Raw genomic sequence first — 23,677 nt, 5'->3', positions numbered from 1 at the left:
AATGCAAAATGGCAGCAAAAATTTTATATAGAATAAAAACACACACACGCACACACACACACACACAATCAAACATGACGTTGTTGATAAGTTTAAATTTTTCCTTTTTTTTTTTTTTTTTTTTTTTTTTTTTTTTTAAATAATCCACGTCGAGTGTAAATAGTTAAATTATTATTATTATTATTATCATTAAAATTTTAAACCGGTCGTTATTATTATTATATTAAAAATTTTATTACGTTGTTATGTATATAATAACAAATAAATTTTTTAAAAATAATAATCATCACCATTATTATTTATTTATTTATTTATTTTAAACGACGCAAAAAAAGGAATGGAACCTTTATGGAAATAAATAAATAAATAAAGGAAAAATATACGTAATAAATATTTTCCATACCTTAAAAAAAATTGTTGTTGTTGTTTTAAAAAATCTTTTATTTTTATATTTTTATTTTAAACATTTTTTTTTTTTTTTTTTGAATTAAGTAATTAATTTCACTCGAATGCTTATTTTTTTCCTCCACTAATTATTTAATAAAAAACTAAAACTAAAACTAAAATAATAATAAAAAAAAAAAATAAATTTTAGCCGTGATATAGAACGATATGAAAACGATGTTGCTTTTTTCACGCAACGACTAAAACTGGACAACAACGTGAATATAAATATATAAAAGAAAGACGTTTTGAAATCAGGTGTCTGTTCACGTCTTATTTTACCTTCTCTTTCTCTTTTTTTCACTTTCTCTTTCTTTCTCTCTCTCTCTCTCTTTTTATGTTATTAAAATAAATTCACTTTCATTTTCTTTCTCTCTTTTTATTTTTTTTCTCCATTTATGTCGACTTGGATTGTTTGTTGTAAAACCAAATAAAAATTTGCAAATAAAAAAAAAAAAAATTAAAATGAGATCGAAATCTTAAAATCGATTAAAATTTAATTATTATTATTATTATTATTATTATTATTATTATTTTTATTTATTATTATCAGTTATTAAAAAAAAAAAATTGTTATCGTTCGTTCGTAACATTTGAGCCCAATATTATTAATAAAATCTAAAACTAATTTTTTTAAGCCCTCAAATCAAAATGAGAGAGAGAGAGAGAGAGATGATTTCGAGACATTAAAAAGAGAAAGTAATTAATTATTATTATTATTTAAAAATAAAAAATTTATTATTTACCAATAATAAAAATAAAAAATTTAAATTTTCTTCTTATACGATGATAATGTTGTGAAAAAATTATTGTGTGAAACAATAATTTTTATAACAATTTATTATTAACAAAAAAAATATTTGACACAACATGTTGTTATGTTTATGTTTATGTTTATGTTCAAAAAAATTGCAATCCAATAAATTTAATTGTAATTTTTTTTCTCTTCTTATGTAACATATAAAAAAATAAAACTTTTATTTCTGTTTTTTTTTTTCTTTCTGTTTTTTTCTTCTTTTCTGTTATTTAGTTCTTCATAAAATCCATCGTTAAAAATTAATAACAATCATGTTGTCATTTGTTAACATCTTGTCATTTAACAACATTTGATTTTATTTATAAAAAAAAAAAAAAATTATAAGGATTTAATTGATTAATAAATGTAAAAATATTTTTTAAACAAAATTCATATTTAAACAGTATCAATGTAATCTTCTTAACTTTGTCTTCTGGAAAAGTAAAATTTATTTTATTAAAAATGTAAAAATTTTTAAATTTGAAAACCTACTACACGAGGGTAATGTTAACAAATAGTATAGCAAAAAAAAAAAAAAAAAAAAAAAATTGATGAATCATGTGTGATCAAACATACCTATTAAAAACACTATACTTACAAGAAAAATCGATTAGAAAAATTTTGATACTTGCCATAGTCAGGTCTTTGGGAAGACTTATAAGCCTATTCCTTTATCTTTTGATTGTGAATTGTTTTATCTTTTAATCAAGGATGTATAAAAGTAATATTTAAACCTTCTGTTTTACTGTTGCTGATCTGAATCAGGTAAGAAAAGTTTGTATGAAAATTTTTTGTTTTTTTTTTTAATATATATATACATATACTTACATATGTAATGGTAATAAGTTAAAAAATTTTGTGTGTTTTCATTTTATGCATCATATATATTGAATAGTGATTAAAAAAAATATATATTTTTAATTAATGATTTATAAAAATCTTAAAAAGTATTATTTATTGGTATAATATTGTTATTTTTTTTTTTTTTACTTCTGTAGTGATACGTGAGAAATCATGTCTTATTTAAATATTGTGATTTATTGCATTTTGGTATACGTATCACTTGTCACACTGTTCACACATGCGAACGTAATTTCGAAGGACAATGTTCCAATAAAAGTTGATATTATACCATCGGAATATGATTTATTCGTTGAAACAACTGAAAAACATTATCAAGATGCCAAAGAAAATGAAGAACTTACATTTAGAGGAACTGTGAAAATTAATTTTACGTTTCATTTACTTCCGCCTAAGAAAAGTTTTTTTTTCCTCATCAATGCTTCTCCTAAAACCGTTGTCAACAATGTTGAAATTATGGGTAAATAAATAATTTTCAACACGCATTCATATAATATTTGCTTTATAAAAAAAATACGTTATAAAATTTGAATTTAAATAAGAGGTTTATTACCTCTATGAAAAATTCAATTCAATTTCAATTAGTAGTAATTGATATTTTTTTTGTTACTTAAAACCGTAAAACTAATAATTTATTATTATTTTCTCGAAACGTTTTTAAATTAAAACATCTTGAAATTATATATATTTTCCAAAAAAAAATAACTTCGTAAATAATTGTTTTGTGTAATAATAATAGAGAAATCGCGGGAAATCAATCGTACGTTTAGATTTTTTTAAAATCACAGAGTAAATAATCGATTTTCGGGTAAAACGATTTTTATTACTCTATGATATAATTTTGTTTGTAATAATAAAATGGAGTCAAAGTTGAAAAATTTACATTATCTAAAAAAATATCTTATTAACAATTCAATGTATATTTTATCAAAAAAAAAAAAAAAATTATTATTTACTACTTATCAGTTTATTGATAATATGATAATCAAATGATTTCAGTTGATACTTAAAATTGTTTTGTAAGATTTATTTCAATAGATATAATATCTGAAATTTCTACCTAATATTTTTAAATAACTATATGATTAGTTTTTTTTTTTTTTTTTATTTTTTTAAACGATTACATTTTTTCATAAAAAATTATTTTTTTATCAATTTTATTTCTGGTTTAATTATTGGCATATCATCGTAATACTTATTACGTAATAAATTTAATTTTAGGCAAAAGCGAGTATAATTCTACTAAATTGAATGATTTTGAACACGATCTTGCAAATGGTGTACTCACAGTTCAATGCAAAGACTCATTCAAACAAGATTATGATTCATATCAAATTATCATTGATTTTGAAAACACATTTGGAAATGATATGTCTGGATTTTACAGAAGTTCTTATACAGGAACAGATGGAAAAAAGAGGTTTAATCAAAATTTCAATTTTAGTATTAATTTTAATACTCTTATTAATGAACTAATATACTTTCTGTCAAAAAAATACTTTTTTTTTTTTTACTTTATTTAATAAAAAAATTTCATGCTTTAAATTAAAAAACTAATCGTCTGACTTTAAATGTTTCAGGTGGTTGCTTACTACTCACTTTGAACCCATATTTGCAAGGAAAGCTTTCCCTTGTGTAGACTGGCCAGCTTTCAAAGCTCATTTTAAAGTTTCGATTTCATATCCGAAAGCTTTAGAAGGATACCACGTTTTGTGTAATACTCCAATCGAGAAGTAAGTATACTTAGTTTTTAACAGAAATTTTATTGAAGGAATAAAATTCATTAAATTTAATTAAAATATTTTTTTCATTTATATATTAAATGTTTATTATTTATAAAGATCTTACACAATCTTTGAAAATTTGTAAAATTTTTCATGTCTTTTAAATTTTTTATTTTTAAAAAAATTTTTTTTCCAAATCGCAGGGTTTTGAAAAACGGTGAAAATGTGACTGTTCAATGTGCCAAAACATCGATTCCTATGTCAACTTATTTAGTTGCATTTACTATATCTGATTTTGCTAAAACAGAATCGCTTGAATTTGAAAGCAAATATCCAGAAGCAATGAGTCCTAAAAGATTCATCACAACATATGGTAGAAATGACACAATTCGAAAAGGTCATGCTCATTTAAGTCAGAAAGCAGGTTTAAATGCTGTCAAAGAACTTGGAAAATACTTACAAACAGGCTATGCTTTTGAAAAAGTTGATCAAGTGGGAATACCTGATTTCTCAGCTGGTGCCATGGAAAATTGGGGTCTTATATTATTCAGGTAAAATTTTACAATTAAAAGCAGTATTTAAACAAAAATTACTTTAAATTTATTATTATATATATATATATATATATTGTTATATTCGGTTCGTTCTTTATTTTTGTAAGTAATGAACAAGCACTTAAAACTATCACAAAACTAATATTAATAAACAAGAACTTATTACAGCTAGACTAAAAATCAAAATGAACCGACGCCAAGCGGTGTAGCTTGCCTATATTACTTTGGTCTTTCGTCAGTCAACTGTTTCGAACGAGCAACAATGGGAACTAGCAAACACTTGCAAATAAAATAAAAGAAGGAGTCTTTAGAAGCTTCGCTTCTAAAGAAGAACAATTCGAGTTCGTCGCCAGTCTTTTGTTTATAAAAATTTGAAAATGTGAATATTGAGTACGGGATCATAACACCTCCCCCCTTAAGACGGAAAACAATTATTTGAAAAAGAATTTGTTTTCTCCTCTTGTTTGGATTTGACAGCTTCCTATGTCGGGTTCTGAATGGTTCCGTCCAGGTTGAAACTCCTTGAGTAGTAGTAGGTGCTATGTCTTCTGTATGGTAGACTGTTGTATCTCTTCACATTGGCTTCTTATCAGGAACATAATTTTAAGCTTTATAGCTGCAAGTAGTAGAACCTTTCCTAGGCAATACTCGTTAGTGAACAAAGAGTAAGGGTAAAAGAATAAAATCAAGAAACATGAAATTCGAAACAAAATTGACATAAGTTCTGGAAAAATATAAAAATTTTATATAGGAAACATAAATAATGATTAGAAAAAGAATAAATGGATTAATAATAAAATAAATGATGATTAGCTGTATGGGAAAATAAAAGGATTAAATTATTATTATTTTGGATTTCTCTCTCTTTAGATCAACTACTCAGAACACGGTTTTGTGTTGTTAACTTCCTTGTTACGGATTTTTAATAAAACATTTTTGCCAGATTTTTTCTTGACCTCGTATGGATCTTTAAATTCAGGACTAAGTTTTTTATTTAGATTTCCTCTTGCTAATTTTTGACTGGTTTGAATCTTCTCTTTTTCATTAGACGATAGGTGAACTTTACTTAGTAAAAATAGCTTTACCTCAGGAATACTCTCTTCGTGAAAATCGGTTGACATAAGAATGGATGCTTTCTTCCTAGATTTCTTGGTACTGGAATTCCATTTCCGCTTTTTAGTATGCTTCCCAAAATTATGCTTGTGAATTTTTTTAGTAGCTCCTATATTTTTATTTGAAATTTTTGTTTCCTTTTGAATTTCAGCTTTAGGATGATTTTTAGGTTTTGAATTCTGTATGGATGATCTTTCTTCTTTTACTTTTAGACCTTTTTTCTTATTTTTATTTTTAGGAAGTAATGGTGCTTCTTTAGCCTTTTTCTTAGATAAATTTGTAGAGGGTGCTTCTTTAGCCTTTCTCTTAGATAAATTTGTAGAGGGTGCTTCTTTAGCCTTTCTCTTAGATAAATTTGTAGAGGGTGCTTCTTTAGCCTTTCTCTTAGATAAATTTGTAGAGGGTGCTTCTTTAGCCTTTCTCTTAGATAAATTTGTAGAGGGTGCTTCTTTAGCCTTTCTCTTAGATAAATTTGTAGAGGGTGCTTCTTTAGCCTTTCTCTTAGATAAATTTGTAGAGGGTGCTTCTTTAGCCTTTCTCTTAGATAAATTTGTAGAGGGTGCTTTTTCCTCTTGAGCAGGAATTGATCCTGGTAAAGAATCTGTTTTCTCTTTAACTTCAAGTTTGGATTCTGGTAAAGGATCTGTTTTCTCTTCAACTTCAAGTTTGGATTCTGGTAAAGGATCTGTTTTCTCTTCAACTTCAAGTTTGGATTCTGGTAAAGGATCTGTTTTCTCTTTAACTTCATTCAATTTTCGATAATCAATTACTACTCTCCATTTCTTCTCTCCAGAAGCATCAGATTTTTTTGGAACAACCCATAATGGAGACGACCAAGGAGAATTGGAAGGTCTTATAATGTTTTGTTTCAGCGTATCGGTCACCTGTTTGTTAACCTCTCTTTTGTGTATTTCAGGATATCTGTAAGTTTTAGTATAAATAGGATTTTCATTAATAGTATTGATTTTATGCTCAATTGCCTCTGTCGAACTTAAATAATCTCCGGGTAAGTGGAAAATATCGGAATAAGATTCACAAATTTTAACTGTTGATGTTTTTTCTTCTTCATTAAGATGCTCTAACCTCAAATGGTTACTTATTATTGATTTCCTTTTATGTCGTGGTTCTAGACTTTTTATTTGGAAACGCTGTTTTGAAGCTTTCTCAAGGCGAACTGTGATTGGTTCAATTGTTTCATCAGTCGTTCTTGTATTCAAAATGGTGGCGTAAGCCTCGTTGTTATTGTTTACTTTAACGATGGCACGTGACAAATAGACGCCTTCCATAATTTTTGTGTTATCTTCACAGTGGATACATGTTGATTTTTGTCTGCGATTAATCAATTCTTTTATCAGTTGACTATGGGGTTTCTTGTCTTGATATAATTCTATTAGTTTTTTTTTTACATCATCCCAATTATCCAAATCGTACAAAGAAATTCGATTCTTGGCATTACCAGTGATTCTGGAGTAGATGAATCTGAAGAGTGGATACTTATTCTCTTCAGAGGACAATTCGATAGCATTATCACAATCTTCAATAAATGCGTTAAGTTGGTTCCTTTCTCCGGAAAAGAAATTAGGAACTAGACTACACAAGAAATCAAGGGGTATTTGGGATGGGTTGAAAACAGGTTGATCAAGTTTAGGCATTGTTCACAAAATGAGTTACCTATTAACTACTACTTACAGTATAAAGAAATTCTGATAAAGAGTTAAAACCCACCAACATGAAACGAATTACTTAAGAATTCTCCGGTTTCTTGTCGTTCAGAATGATCCTTCATCGACTGCGCCAAAATTTTAATATGTTATATTCGGTTCGTTCTTTATTTTTGTAAGTAATGAACAAGCACTTAAAACTATCACAAAACTAATATTAATAAACAAGAACTTATTACAGCTAGACTAAAAATCAAAATGAACCGACGCCAAGCGGTGTAGCTTGCCTATATTACTTTGGTCTTTCGTCAGTCAACTGTTTCGAACGAGCAACAATGGGAACTAGCAAACACTTGCAAATAAAATAAAAGAAGGAGTCTTTAGAAGCTTCGCTTCTAAAGAAGAACAATTCGAGTTCGTCGCCAGTCTTTTGTTTATAAAAATTTGAAAATGTGAATATTGAGTACGGGATCATAACAATATATATTTTTTTTTTTTTTTCAGAGAAAAATCTTTGTTTATTAATGAAAAAAATGGAACAGTCGCACCGAAACAATCAAACATTTTAACAATTACTCATGAATTAGTACATCAGTGGTTTGGAAACTTGGTTACTCTTGATTCTTGGGATTACATTTGGCTTAATGAAGCTTTTGCGACTTATGTTTCATATGTTATCGCAGATAAGGTATAATTTAATACAAAAATTACTTTCAATTTTAATTTGATTCTTTATAACCAAATCGAAGAAAAAAAATTTTTTTCATTTTAAAAAACTCAAAAAAGACATAATTGTTTTAGTTAAATGAAATTGGAACTTCCGATTGGAAATATTTACATCAAATGTTGGTGAGAGAAGTTCATGCGAGAGCTTTTGAAACTGATGGTTTTGTCGCTTCTAAAGCCATGACACATCGCATTGGAAATGAAAATCTTATTGCGGCAGCTTTTAATGATGTTCCTTATGCAAAAGGTTGATAAAATTATGTAATTGTAATAGTTGTGTATTCTTTTACAATAATTATTTATTTGGAAAAAATATTATTTAAACTGGTTAAAGTATTATTTTCATGGCTGTTAACTTTTATTTTTTTTTTTTTTGTTTACTTTTAGGTGGATCCGTTTTGAGAATGTGGGATATGAGTCTCGAACCGGATACATTTCGAAAAAGTTTAGCTACTTACGTTAAAGTCAAGTAAGTGCGAAAATGATAAATTTAAATAATATTTAAATAATATTCGTTGGACTAACGAATAAATTTTTTTTTCAGTGCTCAAAAACCTGTAAACCCTAACGATTTGTATAATGCTTTTAAACAAGAGGCTAAAATGGATGTTAGATTTTTCGAAACCTGGCATTCGCAACCTGGATACCCGGTTGTTCAAGTGAAAAAGAATGGAGATAATTACACTTTAACTCAAGTAAGTTTTTTTTTTTTTTTTTTTTTTTTTTTTTTTAAATAAAAACTTCAACGTGTAAAAAATGTAAATTAACGCATTTTTTTTTTCATTTTTTTCAAAACCGATTCCTTTGGGAAGAAGCAAAAGCACCTGAAACATATTACATTCCAATTACGTATTCAAAAAAAGGTTCGAGTAATTCCCCGGGGGCAAAATATTGGTTAGAAAACGACCCACTTACAATCAATATATCTGGAAATTGGTTTGTTTTGAATAATCAACAAGCAGGTGATTTTCTTTTTTGTTAACATTTTAAATGATTCGATGACATTAACTGACTAAAAGCCACGATTTATTTTTCACAGGTTATTACAGAGTTAACTACGAAAAGAATCATTGGCTCGTACTTGCCGAAGTCCTACGTAAAACCCACGAAAAAATTCACGTCCTTAACAGAGCTCAGCTAGTCAACGACGTGTTCAGTTTAGCCAGATCCATACAAAAGGATTACATCGATTACAGTACGGCATTCACACTTTCAAGTTATTTGAAGGGAGAAAAAAGTTACGTCGTATGGAACACTGCTCTGAGAGCATTTGAATTTATGATGTCAAAATTATCACACGATGAAGTTTTAGACAAAAGGCTTAAGGTACCGTACCCCAAAATATTATTTGGTATAAATATATATATATATGTGTGTAAAAATTATTATTATTATTATTTGATGAGTGTTGAATTAATATTTTTTAGAATTACGTCTTGGATTTAGTTCAACCTCATTTTCAAGAATTAAACAGCACTCACGAAGAACATTTAGACAAACTTATGGCAGTTCAAATTTCCAGATGGGCGTGTTTATTGAATCATGTTCCTTGCGTTAAAAGAGCTATGGATTTATTCGAATCGTAAATAACATTTCAAAATGTTTCAGTGGAAGAGAAAGAAAAACAAAAAAAAGAAGAATTTATTAAATTTAAAATGTTTTGTTTTTTATTTAAGAGCATCCAAATATCCGGAAACGGAAGAAGTCATTCTCTGCACGGCTATAAGAACAAACGCTAAAAATTGGGACAAAGTTTTTGACATGTACAAAGATGAGAAAGAAAGTTCTAGAAAACTCATGTATTTGAACGTGTTGGGTTGCACGAACGATACGACAATCGCCGAAGAGTAAGATTAAATAATAAACATAATAATAATAATAATAAACAATAATTTATTATTCGCTTTAAAAATTTTAAAATTTTTCAGGTATTTGAACAAAACGCTCAAATCGGATTCGCACATACGTGAACAAGATTTAACATTTGCTCTATCCTCCGTATATAACGGAGCTTTTAAAAACGTTGAAGTAGCTTTTAAATTTGTCGAAAACAATTTCGAAACCATCTCTAAAAAGTTTGTATCGAGAAGAAGAAGAAGAAAAAAAATGTCGAGTCGCTTGGCATCCCATTGCGATCGATTCGATTTCCACGAACGAATCACAAACGAAAAATTTATTTATTTTTTTTTTTTTGTTTTCAGGTACGGTGGAATAAATCCTCTAGGTAGAGCCATCGAAGGAATAGCCGTTAAATTACATTCTCACGAATACATAGCGAGAGTAAGTTTCATTTGAAATTTCATTTATTTAAATAAAAATCGAAATTAAATTTAAAAAATTATTTTTTTTTTTTCCCCAACAGATGAAAACATTGATAGAAAAAGTTAAAAATTCACCGATAGCAAAAGTACCCCACGAAGTACTCGACAGCGCATTGAGCGTCGTCAAAAGTAACGAAGTTTGGTACAATAAAAAAGTAAAAGACATCAAAGTGTATTTCAGTTCGGGTTCGACGGCATCGCAAAGCATTCTCCTATTTGGACTCTGCTCGTTTTTTATTTATAAATTTCAATAATTTTTAATTAATGTAAGTTATTAAAACAGGAGAAAAGAAAAATTATTAGTTAATTCAAGACTAATTATGTAAGTATTATTATATTGTTAAAAAAAAAAAAAAACAAAACAAAACAAATTTTTATTTATAATAATTTTGAGTTTTACCGGTATTTTTATTCTTCCCCCTCTTTCTCTCTCTCTCTCTCTTTCTTTCTCTTTCTCTTTCTCTTTTTCTGTCTCTCTTTCTCTCTCTCTCGGACCACATTAAATTTTTTAAAATTATTTTGTATGGATTTGCAGGGGGAAAAAAATGTTAAATTTCAATCAAGTTTCAAATTCAAATTTTTTTAATTTTAACGGTTAATAATAGTAATAGTAATAGTAATAATAATAATAATAATAATAAATAATGTTTGTTTGTCCTTTGCGAATCAAATGTCATTAATTTATAAAAATGAAAACATTGAAATGACAGTAAAAGTAGGGGAAAGTGCGAGCGGCGTCGGAGATTCTTGGCGGCGTCAGTTGCGAAAAATAACAAAAAAAAAAAAAAAAAAAAAAAAAAAAGCAGAAGAAAAATGAAGAAAGGAGGAGCCGCCGAATGGACTAGGATACCCGACGAGACTTAACTAAGACTCTTGTTGTTGTTGTTGTTGTAGTTACATTTGTGGCGTCAAATATCTTCTTCATATGAAATCATCTTCATCCATAACATTTTTCAAAAAAAAAAAAAAAAAAAAAAAAAAAATGGGGAAAAGAAACTAGAATTTTAACCGTAATAAACTTTTGTTAAAAAAAAAAAAAAAAGCAATAATATTTAAAAAGAGAGAGAGAAAGAGAGTGAGAGGGAAGGAGAGAGAGAGAGGAAAAGTCAATTTATAAACGACATATCAAAAATTGAAAATTTATTATTGAATTCAAAAAGGAAAAAAGGAAAGGTTTTGATTATGTTAAAATTGCAATATAAGAAAATTATTGAAAAAAAAAAAAAAAAATTTTTCCGGTTCGATAAAAAAAAGAAAAATTATTATTATTATTATTATTATTATTATTATTATTTTGTTTTTGTCCCCCGAAAATAAATATCATTTACGATGTTGACGGTATGAAAAAAAAAAAATAGGATGGAGATTATTTTCATCTTCCCACCCACTCATCCACCCACCTCCCACCTCTCCCCCCTTCTTCCTCCTCCCCCCTCCCTCCCCCTGTTTACCCTTTTGTCCCTTAACGGAAGGTGGCAAAATATAAATTAGTCGTAGAAGACGAGTAACGAACCAAGGAGGCACCACGGAAACAAGAAAGGGCGCCTGCCGTTTAACGACATCTCAAAATCTTCAAACGTCGCGACGTATGTCGAATAATGACGCCTGTTTTTCAAATAGACTTAAGGGCGACACCAAAGATATTCCTCAACTTCTTCTTCTTCTTCTCCAAGGAACTTCCTCGAGAGATGTGGCATTTTTTTTTATTAATATTAATATTAATAATAATAATACATTCGGTTTAGTTCGCATTTATCATTTAATATTTATTAATATGTATTTTATTAAAAAAAAACTTTTTTTTTCCAACGTAATTATCATGTTTTTGTAAATAAACAACAAATCGGCGCCATTTTTTATTTTAAATCCTTGGTGATTTTTTCATTAAGGGTAATTAATTGTTTTTTTTAAATACAATAATAATAATAATAATAATTATATTATCAAATTTTAAATAAAAAATGGCGCTTGCTTGTTTATTATTGTATTTTTATATTATAGAAAAGGGTTGGTTATCATAAAGGGGTTGGTTGTATTATTGTTTATTTTGATTTTGCCGGACTTTGAGTGTGTGTGTATACTCAAATGTCCAAAATGAATTTGTGTTTATATTGTAAATTAACCTCTAGATATTGCATTATTAAAAGGGGCGCCAATAGTCACAGTTGGGGTTGAAACCAGTCTGAAGTCTGAAAGTCGCATTCATGGTGTCTCGTCTCTCATTTTTTGTTTAACAAAAAAAAAAAAATCCCCATTCGTTTAATAACAACAATGACTTTTTCATCTTTTTTCTTTTCCTTTGTGTTTTCCTTTTAGGTTTTTTTTTTCTTCCTTTTTTTTTTTTTTTTTATTAACAAACAAAAATCTGCAACAATAAATGATACATAACGAGGAGTTAACAGTAGTGTTATTTTTACGATTCTATAAATAATTTTTTTTTTTTTTTTTTAATTTTATTTCTACCTTTTAAAAACCTATAAAATTTATTATTATTATTATTATTATTTCTTATTTTATTTTAATGATTTTTAACAGTTTTTCGGTTGTTTTTTTTTATACAACGCGACATTTTCAATTATTTTTCCATCGTTTGTTGTTTATTTTTTTTTTTTTTTAAATATTACATAGGATTTCTCTCTTATTTTTTTTTTTATTTTGTAATACCATAATAAATAATAACACGCTTTGAATTATTTTGTATGTGGGGGAGGGGGAGAGTAAGAAATAATAATTACATGGTAAAAAGGATAGGTAAGTGATGTATGCTCCTCTTCCACGTGTGTCTGCCTCCACTGTGATTTTGGGTAATTTAAAAAAAAAAAAAAATTTTTTTGTTTTTTTTTCAACCGACCGATAGATAAAATCATATAATTTTGCTTCAAAATTCAAAATTTTATAGAATTATTATTTTTTTTTTATCCTCCTCCTCCTCCTCCTCTCTCTCTCCGTCTCCTTTACAAGTAATACTTATTATTATTATTTAATTCCTGAGGGGCGAGGGGGAGGGAAAATCACAAGTTTTCAATGACATGTTCAATGACATGGTCGCGATGTTATTATAATAACTACTACCAGCATGGTTTAAATAATTATGGTGGAGGTTAGGATCAGACCTTTCTTTTTTTTTATTCTTGTTATTATTTCTTTTTGCATTGTTGTTTTATTTTTTTTTTTTTCAGGTACCCAACCAACACTTGCTGTATACTATATACAACATTGAAGAAAATAACTGTAAAAAAAAATTATTTAAATCAATTGGCATGATTGAATTTTATATTTTTAAAATAAGGTCATAAGATTGCATGTGTGTTCATAATGAATGTTTATGCAACAAGTAAAATAATGTTATTCGATAAAAAAAATGTAATGCACACCTGAATATGCTGTGAATACCACGTACCGGACATGACACACGAATGATAATCATAATTGAGGGTATTACCTCATGTCTGGCGCCATCGGTAAGCCTTTGAAGTCAAGAAGGATTGGAACAACCCCTTGGTATAACCTGATTACAATAATATTTGCTATTTTTTAATAAACTCAACAGTTGTGGTTTTATCTTTATCTCACCTGCCTTATTAAACAAGTTATAATAATAATTCATTTATAATTATTGTTGTTTCCTTATAGTTTTCAAAAATATTCCGATGAGAAACTTGAAGTGAAAAATTTGTAAACAAAACGACCGTTAGAAAAAAATAGTCGTGGATTTAGATTTCAAATTTTTGTTTTAAGCGTACGCTTTGTTTTTCAAAATGACTTTTTTATTTTGCATTAATAATATTTTTTAAAAATAATGTGATTATTTGTAATTTTCTACAGATTAATTTGTATTACTTATTAATTTATTAATTATTTGTTAATAATTATCTTTAAAAATACCGTTAGAAAGGAATTTTTTTCAAAACATTAATTTGTTGTGAATATAGGCTTAAAAGTTTTCGGAAAAATTCAACTCAAGTGGTTCATGTGATGATGCCTGTTTGAGCTTTTCCCATTAATTTTAGAAATTCACTTTTAATATTAAGTTTGTTTGTCTATTTTCCTCTATAAAAGAAAAAAAAAAAAATTGTTAAAAATTTTATATATTGTCTTGTTGTTTCATGGCGCCTGGATATTTTAGAAGCTGGGATAACAGGCTCCAGAATAGGGCGACAACATGTTGGCTGTCGGCCATGTTGGACGTCGGCGTCTCCATGCGTCGGACCTCACGTCGCCTCAAATATTTGAAATTTGACCGCAGCTTCTTTATTTAATAATGCCATTAGTTTTTTTATGTCATCATTTTTTCGTAAACAAGAATTTTTACAAATTTACCGAGTAAAAATCCTCCTACCACCTAATAAATAAACAACAACTTAGTGTCTACGCTTTGATACGGCAACCTTATTAACTTTTTTTATTTTCTATTAAAATTATTTAACAAATGACGATAACAATGATTATTATTATTATTATTATTATACAATTTAAAATTTGTTTTTTTCCTTTTTAATTAACGTGATTAATAAAATTTGTTTACTAGGTTTTACCGCGACAATTCGAACAAATAAATGACGTCACCACTTTTAGGTAAACTCAAATTTTTTTTAATGTCGGATGTGGGGTAGGTGATTGAAATAAAAATAAACATAAAATTTAAAATTTAATATTTAATTTAATTAAGTTTTAAACATTTTCATTTGAATTCACGTTTTAAAAATAAAATTTATGCAAAACTCACAAAGATTTGCAATTCCAACGAATAACGGTTCTTAAAAAGCGAAAATATTAATAATTTAACTTCGAAAAAGTATTTTTATAGAAAAAGTAAATAAAAAATTTTAAGATTCTTTATTTAAATTAAATTGTTTTTAAAAGATTTTAAAGTTAAATTAAAAAAAAAAAAAAATTTAATGACTTTAAATAAAAAAAAAAAAAAGTTTTAAAAAAATTAGCAGAAGACCGTTGAAAATTGCGCAGCCGTATTAGAGCGCACTCTGTCGGGGCGCCAGAATAACAATCGTCCGACAATCTTTGACGCCATTTTCGAATGTGAATTTAGTCTGTTTGAGGACGAGCGATCGCAAGGGGTTGTGAAGTGTTGTGTTTAGGTTTTTTCTCTGTGTTTTAGTATTTTTTATATAAATTTAATAAATAGTGGTATTAGCTATTTCTTAAATAATAAAAGGTTCGATAAATAATGTTCACCCGGAGGAATAATGTGATATTGCGATGATTTCAAATATAACTGTGCTATTCAAGTGCCTTTCTACTGTACATTTCAAAAACATAATATGAAATTAAAGTGAATAAAATTTTAATTTTATATGCGCTAGAAATTTCTTTGAAATTTTTTTTTTTTTTTTTTTTAAATATTTATGAACCACGTATGCCTTAGTATTGTTTTATGGGAGCCAACAAATTAAAAAAAAGTAATAAATCGTTTTAGTAATTAATTTTGCGTGAAACAACTGATATTTCATTTGTATGAAATTGGAAACCGGGAGTGTGATTACCAAAATCGTGTTATGGTGTACCATTTTAAATCAAAAAACCTCAAGATTCTTTTACATTATTGTGATTTATCAAAATTTTTGTTTTTATTGTTTGGAAATTGGCGAAGTGGCCTCGCAATCCAGATGCGTCAGACAAACTATAAGGTTCATGTTTCGGAGCAAGCGAACCTCATTGATTAAACGTTTGTGGAAATTAAGGATTAAAAACGAGCATGAAACCTCATGTCAAACTCAAGAGTTTGACCTGGAACCTGATGGTTGTCTTTCTAATATCGATGCCAGTAGTGAGGGCTGTGGATGTTGCAATAGTAGAGCCAGTCGAACTGAAATTCTAGTGAGAACTAACTTATTAAAGAAATTGGAAGAGCATCAGTTGGAAATGTTAATTCAGGCTGTCGAAAGTAAAGGAGCTGATTTATCAGCATGCATTTTGTTACCTCGAGACATTGTCGGAACTGCAGATGTTGATCCTCATGTACTGTCTTGTCAAGTGTGGAGATGGCCTGGCTTACGAGAATCTTCACAAATAAGAAGACTGCCAGGTTGTTGCTCTTCAAAGGATGCAGTGTATACATGCCTTAACCCCTATCACTGGAGTAGATTGTGTCAGCCAGGTAAGTTATCAAAACAATTATTTTTTAAATTAGATAATTATTTTTTTTTTTTTAAGCTTTTTTTTTTCACAACAGATAATATTCAAAATTTATTGTAATTTATGATTCATGAGAGTTTTAAAAACTATTAGATTAGAAACTAATCAATTCTTTAATCAGTTACAAAAAGATTTATCCATATTAAATGTGGGTAAAATAGATATGCGATTGTCATCACAATATTTTTTAAAATTGTGGCAACTTATTTCTGTTGTTCTTTCGATATTCATTTTAATTTCTTATTGTTTGCAAGTGCACATGATAGTATTTGTGTTTCGAACAAGTAATTTTCTTTGCATTAATCAATTAATTGTTTTAATTTCCAAATGTGTATTATAAATAAATAATAATAATAATAATGAACAACTATGAAGTAAGGAACAAGTTCTTAGTTTCTAAATATTTAATAATTATTCTAAATAGAATACCAAAATTTTCAATTTAAAAAAAAAAACAAAATTCGTTACATTACAACAAATTAATTACAATTAATGTAAAATAATAATACTCGGTGCAGTGGCGCAAAAAAAAAAAAAAGAAAAATTGCTTTTAAAAGCGTTTCCTTAAAGAAGGCCTTCCGGTTCCGTCAACATACATACCAGAGAAAGAAAATTTATTTTTAAATGACTGCTTAAAGGCAATATAAAGGTCACGTAATGTAGTCTTTTTATATTTGAAGACGTCGTGGATTACACTTTTTATTTTTTATTTTTCGAAAGAATTCCGATTTTTGGGAGTATTTTTTTTTTCTTTTTTTTTCCTCTCTTCTCTTTAATTTGATTTCTTTTTAAAAACGCGTACTAACTATCAAAATTTCTACGAAAATTCCTAGACAGATTTTTTTTTTTGGTGTTCCCTCCCTCCCAATGTTTCCATTCTCTTCGATTCTGCCATTTTGATTCGATTGTAAAGAAGGAAAATTAATTTAAATTAATTTTCCAAGTTCGAATTACATATAAAAATTATTATATATCAATCGCACGGTGAACAATTCGTTCGAATAATGGCCGCGTGTAAATTTTTAATGGTATCTCGACACGGAACAATAGTCAGTCTACTTACTTATTTTATAAGAGACCGTAATTTCAGACTCGGGCGGATGTCGGACGGCGCTTGGTTGTTTTTTAATGTTTGTACGAATGGTTGTTTGAATCATCATACAGGTACGCGTTTCCTTTCGTGGCGCCTGCACTACGTAACCCATTAAACAGGATTTTTTTTATTTAAGGGAGCCGACGATCATTTATTATTATTATTATTATTTCGTTCGGTTATCAATTTATTCATATTTTTAATACATTATCACTTTCGTACGATGAAATTAGAAACCTAAAAAATTGTTTGGTATATTCGGTTTGTATTTAAAAAGAGAAAAACGACAACCAATTTCTGTGTGTGAGAGAGAGAGAGAGAAAGGGTTTCAATTACTTTTTTTTCGTTAACGGTTGTACCTATCGCACCGCGGTACCGACAGACGAGTAGGAAACCATTGTCGAATTCGGCCATTTTTTTTTTTTTTTTTTGGAAAATTTTTAAGAAAATGTTGATATGTACATATATATAATAATAATAATACATGAATAATATTTATTTAGAAATCAACAGTGACCTTCTTGTTACTAAACCGATAAAAGCACGCAGACCGTGTGACATTCACACCTCAGTATCGTATTAATGCGGCGCCATTTTATCACGTAATATTTTTAACCATTTTCACGTAATTTTTTTTTTTTTTTTTTTAATGTATTTTAATCGAGTGTATATGGTTGGTTGTTGGTTGTTGTTGTTGTTGTTGTGTTCTTTGACGTGTTCGTTAAAAAAAAAAAAAAAAACATTTATAATGATGATATTTTGGAACTCAAACTTTTAAATTCGTTTACCCTTTTTAACTGCTTACACATAAAATCCGGTTTCATTCATTTGATATCGAATCGAAAAAATAAATAAATAAATAATTTGTGATATAAAAAATAAAAATAAAATATAAAAAAAAAAAAAAAATTGGGCGTTAATTTATATGGAAAAGGAAGTTTTTTTTTTTTTTTTTTTTTCCATATGGGGAACTCAATTTGAAACAATCATTAGCGGCCCCCGGCGGTTTTTTTTTTTTTTTTTTTTTTTTTTTATATAAATGTTTTTTTTTTTCCGAATTAAAAAAAAAAAATCTTTGTCGAATCAATTACGAGTTTAATGTTTTTTTTTTTTTTTAATAACTTTATAGTTTTTTTTTTTTTTTTTTTAATTTACTCTTCGATTATGAGAATGGATCGAATGGATGTTTTAAATTGTGAATGAATAATAACTGAATTAACTCGTTAAGGAGGAGAGTACATGAAGAAAGTTGGTAATGATTTTTTTGTAGCGTAAAACGTTTGTTTTTGTTTTTTTGTTTGTTTCTGTCTTTCTCATTTGAAAATTAAATTACCGATCGGGTTTCAAATATTTTTATCGAGTACTTAAACTGCGACGATTCTTCTCGAACGTTCCAATCGCTCGTACGAATGTTAATAATGGTGGTTGAAAAACTAAACATATCAAATCCAATAAAAAAAGAAAAAGGAAAAAAAAACGACAGCTGAATAAAATTTCTTTGTTGTTTGTTACTTTGCCCGGGGCGGGGGGGGAGAGGGGGTTCGTAAATAATTCGTTTAAAAAGAAAAGAAAGGAAAGGAAAAAAAAAAACCGCGTGTTCAGTTGGTAGAGGATTAGAGAACGTCGTGTAAGGAGGAGGAAATGTGCATATGTATATTTAACGTCTAGGAAATGTGTATATTATCTACACCTGCTGCATCTTTACAACTACACTCCTACGGTGTAGTTGTCTTGGCGCCTTCGGTTACAAAAAAAAAAAAAAAAATCCTTGAAAAATTACTTTCAAGTCCTCCCGTGAAAATCGATTCAACATCCATTTTTCACTTAACCTTTTATATATTTATGTGTGTGTGTGTATAATACTTTGATTATCGGTTCGAATTTTTTTTTGTTTTTTTTTTTTTTTTGTTCACGTTTTCACGTGTCGGAGCGGAAACAAACAAAGAAAGAAGGAAAGGGGGAGGAGAGAGAGAGAGAGAAGGGGGGGTGGTATGTGTGTGTGTGAAATTCAGTTGTCGTCAGTTATACAAAAGGACAAATTGAAAGATATTGTGGTGGTACCGTTGTTGTTGTTGTTGTGTAAACAGTGTTGAAGTTACGAGGTTAAAAATGAAAATATGAAACGAATAGATAGATACATAATAGCATATTGATATCTAAGCGAGACTGTCTGCCTGTCTGCCAGTCTGCCTTGAATTCAGTTTCAGCCTGGTGTCTCTGTCCGCCTGACGACCCACCTTCGTCATGGCGCCAACCGAGGTAATTACGTCTCAATATGAAGGCGATTCATATCGGGGCAATGTCATGAATTTAAAGGGGGAAAAAAAAAAAAAAAAAAAAAAAAAATTTCTTTTTCTTACTTGCTCTGGTGGAATTTCTAGTTTTTTTTTTTCTTTTTTTTTTTTGCTAATCTTATTTATATTTTAAACCATATCGTCGAATACCGTTACCATTGTCTCATTAATTTTACTTTCTGAAATATTTGAAATGAAAAAAAAAAAAAAAAATGGCATTCTCTTTATTCATTGTGTTTAATAATTCATTTTGAACCCCCCCCCCTCCCGTCTGTCGAATCAACCGATAAATTCACGATAAAATTTCTCCATCGAAAATTATAGTAAATTCACAAAAGAAATAAATAAATAAATAAAAAATTCATGAATGAATGATTATCGATTTTTTAATAATTTCCGGGAATTAATTTGAATGATTGAATTTATTTTGAACGCATTTATTTGGGCAAATTTGGGTTACGCGGATGGAAAATGTTCGAATGAAGTTCGAAGAGAAGAATCAAGTGGAAAAGTTTTGGGGAAATTTTTTTTTTTTTTTTTATATTTTATTTCTTTATTTAACACGTGCATTTGTTTTTTTTTTTCTTTCCTCTCGATTATCAACGTTATCATTTTTTGCAGTCGAGTGAAAATTAGTGACGACGACGACAATTATTATTTTTTGAATTCGTTGATGATGATGATGATGATGATGGTGGAGGTACAGTCGTTAAAATTTTAAATTTGAAAACAAATTTTTTTTTTGGACTGGAGTCTCCTTACGTGCAAAAGAAAAAAAAAAAATGACGAAATGTTTATTTAAATAAGACTTGCGTTGTGAGGAAATTGATTGTAAAAGTGATTGACTGATTGACTGATTGACTGACTGACTGACATTTTACGACTTATTCGGGGGGTTGAATCGGTTAAAAAATAATAATAATAATAATAAATAAATAGAAAAATTTAAAAAAAAAAAAAGTTAAATGATTGTCGCCGGATGAAGTACAAAAGGTCAAGAATTCTGTGTTGTGTGGCGCCAAGGCAAGTCGCTTTTCACGTACATTCTTAAAATAACTCACTTTGCGTTATTAAACGAATTGAAATAAGGTCATCTTATAGTTATGATTTTTGTTTTTAAAAAAAAAAAATTCAAACTAACCCTAGTTAAAAAGTAAAAAAATAAGACCCGAAATGACTGACGGTTATTCCAAAAAGTTTTTAATTTTTTTTTTTTTTTAAAAACAAAAAAAAAAATTCCGACCACACTAATTTTAGGTTTAAAATTTGGGGGGTTAGTACCTAGTAGATACGTTTGGTGCATTTTTGATTATTCCAAACCAAAAAAAAAGGAAAAAAGGCATCGCGTTTTTATACGAAACAACAAACGACACGAAATTTTGTTGTTGTTGTTGTTGTTGTTATGTATTCTATCGTTTTTTGATTATTTATTTTGAATTTAAATTTGTCCGATTTGTTGTTGTTAGAATCATTTTGCGACGTTGGAAATTTTTTATAAATTTTTCATTCATAAAAATTTTTTAGTAAACATGATGGAGTTGTTATTCGAAAACTGTGGGGGGGGGGGAAAATTAAACGATTTTTCATTCGATTTTTTTTTTTATTTATTTATTTATAGAACGGAAATTCGAGTCTCGATATAAAAAAGGGGTGATGGCAAATTAAATGGCTCGTATACCATGGCGGATGTAGTAAATTTGAGTTGTATGTGAAAATATTTTTCATAACTCGTTCACGGTTTTAAGGTTTTGAAATTTTTTTTTTTTTTTTTTTTTTTGCATTTTAAAATTGTTGTTTTCGTTTGTCGTATTTAAATAAGCAAAGACCCAGTTTGCAAAATGAAAGAATCAAATGAATGGCAGAACGTTAGCATAAAACGTTAGGAGAAAATGATTTTGAAAAAAAAAATAATAATAATAATAAATAAATAAATAGCATGAATTGACAAGTTTTGTTTTTTTTTTTTCGAATATATATATTAAAGCCGTTTCGAATTTGAACAATGCTGTGCAATCAAAAGATTTTTTTTTTTTTTGCAATTCGTCAAGAGTTTTGATTGGAGAAGAAGGAAGGTAGCTGAGTTTTCAATATTTATTTGATTTTTTCTTTTTTTTTTTTTTTTTTTTTTTTTTTTCGTTCGATTTAATTTTTAAGTCGAGTATTCTCAATACTAGAACGTAAATTTCGATTGTGATGAAAGGTGTAAAATTTCAGTTTTAAAATAAATAAATATAAGTAAATTTGTATATATATATAGTCTTAGGAAAGTTCTTTTTTTGCACTTGGTCATTTATTAAATCGGAAAATGTGGGAAAATTTTTTATTTCGTATAAAAAGGGTAAAAAAATAAAGTCATGCTACCATGGCATTTATATTTATTTATTTTATTTTTTTTTTTTATTATTTTTATTTTGTTTTTTGTTTTTTATTTTTGTTTTTGTTTTTGTTTTTTTTTTTTTTTTAGAATCGCCTCCTCCACCGTATTGTAGGTTCGCTAGCGAGTGTTTAAAACCTGAAGGTAAGCTTTTTATTTATTTATTTTAATTATTTTTTGAATGAATGATTGAGTGAATGATTGAATGAATGAATGATGAATGAATGAGTAAACTATTGTTAATAACAATTACATTTTCAATATTTTTAACACTCGTATACCTTATAGTTTTTTTTTTCAACGCGTCGCTTCCGTTTATTTTTTCTTTTTTATGTATTTTATCGACGATGAAATTTCTCATCGAGTTTTATTATTATTATTATTATTATTATTATTATTATTATTATTATTATTATTATTATTATTATTTTACGAATAGGTGCGAATTATTCGAGGAAAAATTTTTTTTTTAGAAAAGGGGGTTTCCCTGGAGGAGGGAGAAGGGGGAAGAGGAGGGAGGGAGGGAAGGTTTTATTATTAATAATAATAATAATAATAATAATAATAATAATAATAATTCGTTATGAAAATTTCAAACGAAATTTAACCTTCTTTTTTCTTCTTACTATTATTTAATAACGATTTAATTGATTTTATCGCCATGTTTTTAGTCTGATTGTTTATTATTATTATTATTATTATTATTTGTAATAATGATAGGCATTCATTGATAAAAATTGTTTGTCGTTGTTTTTGTCAACTGTTTGCATGTATGTGTATGCATATAAATATATTGGCTAAATATAGAGTCGTTCGACAAGACTTTATTCATGTTTGGATTTAACAACTAATGTCGTCCTCATGATTTGTTATAATTGAATTGTATAAAAATAGATTCATCTTCTTCGCGTTTAATAATAATAATGATAATTAATTCATTCGGTCTTACATCCGAACAGGAAATATCATACATTATAAGTTTTTGCCGCTTTTCTTTTCTATACCTTGAGATTTTTGTAATGGAAAAAGGAAAAACGCGTGATTGTGGGCAAAATTTCCTTTTATTCTTGAAGGTGAATTGAACGACATAAAATTTTAATATATAAGCGCGTCGAATCGTTTTTAACAAATTAAAAAAAATTTTTTTTTTTTTTTTTTTTTTTGGAAGATTTTGAATCGTTTAAACGGAAAAAAAATGTGTGTGCGTGTGCGTGTGCGTGCTTGTGTGTATATACACCAATGAATTAACGAATGAATAAAACGAACAACATTGAATAATAAAGGAGAGCATTAAATTTTGTTTACTTTTCATATATATATATAACAAACGCGAGTGTGAGTTTATGTTTTAAAAGACTTAAAAAAAGCTCAGGCCCGGATTCTCGAAATTTAAACAAGAAAAAAAAAAAACAGAAAAAACAGAAAATAGTTTAAAAACGTTGTTTATGCTTTACAATTTTTTTTTTTTGTAAAGACTGCGAAAACTCGGAAAATTGCATCACATTTAAATGCATTTTATATTACACTGAGAAGAAAAAAATTTTTTTTTTTTTTTTTGTATTT

The 23,677-nt window shown here is 27.8% G+C and overlaps 2 protein-coding genes across 2 annotated transcripts; both read left to right on the top strand.

Moving 5' to 3' along the window:
• Positions 1-2,254: 2,254 nt before the first annotated feature.
• Positions 2,255-10,174, top strand: Phum_PHUM411990 (glutamyl aminopeptidase, putative; the record flags this gene model as incomplete). Its single annotated transcript, XM_002428919.1, has 13 exons — positions 2,255-2,561; positions 3,323-3,521; positions 3,682-3,834; positions 4,029-4,376; positions 7,658-7,826; positions 7,955-8,126; positions 8,267-8,348; positions 8,424-8,578; positions 8,692-8,841; positions 8,919-9,205; positions 9,307-9,432; positions 9,518-9,726; positions 9,808-10,174. The coding sequence occupies 13 exons, from the start codon at positions 2,255-2,257 to the stop codon at positions 10,172-10,174; spliced, it is 2,724 nt and encodes a 907-aa protein (XP_002428964.1).
• Positions 10,175-15,849: 5,675 nt separating this feature from the next.
• Positions 15,850-22,845, top strand: Phum_PHUM411980 (smad7, putative; the record flags this gene model as incomplete). Its single annotated transcript, XM_002428918.1, has 3 exons — positions 15,850-16,315; positions 22,205-22,258; positions 22,835-22,845. The coding sequence occupies 3 exons, from the start codon at positions 15,850-15,852 to the stop codon at positions 22,843-22,845; spliced, it is 531 nt and encodes a 176-aa protein (XP_002428963.1).
• Between the last annotated feature and the right edge of the window lie 832 nt (positions 22,846-23,677).

Source organism: Pediculus humanus, genomic scaffold (genome assembly GCF_000006295.1).
Source record: "Pediculus humanus corporis 1103172108180 genomic scaffold, whole genome shotgun sequence".
NCBI lineage: Eukaryota > Metazoa > Arthropoda > Insecta > Psocodea > Pediculidae > Pediculus > Pediculus humanus.
Note: the sequence above shows the minus strand (reverse complement) of the source record. Positions and strands in the feature narration are given on the sequence as shown.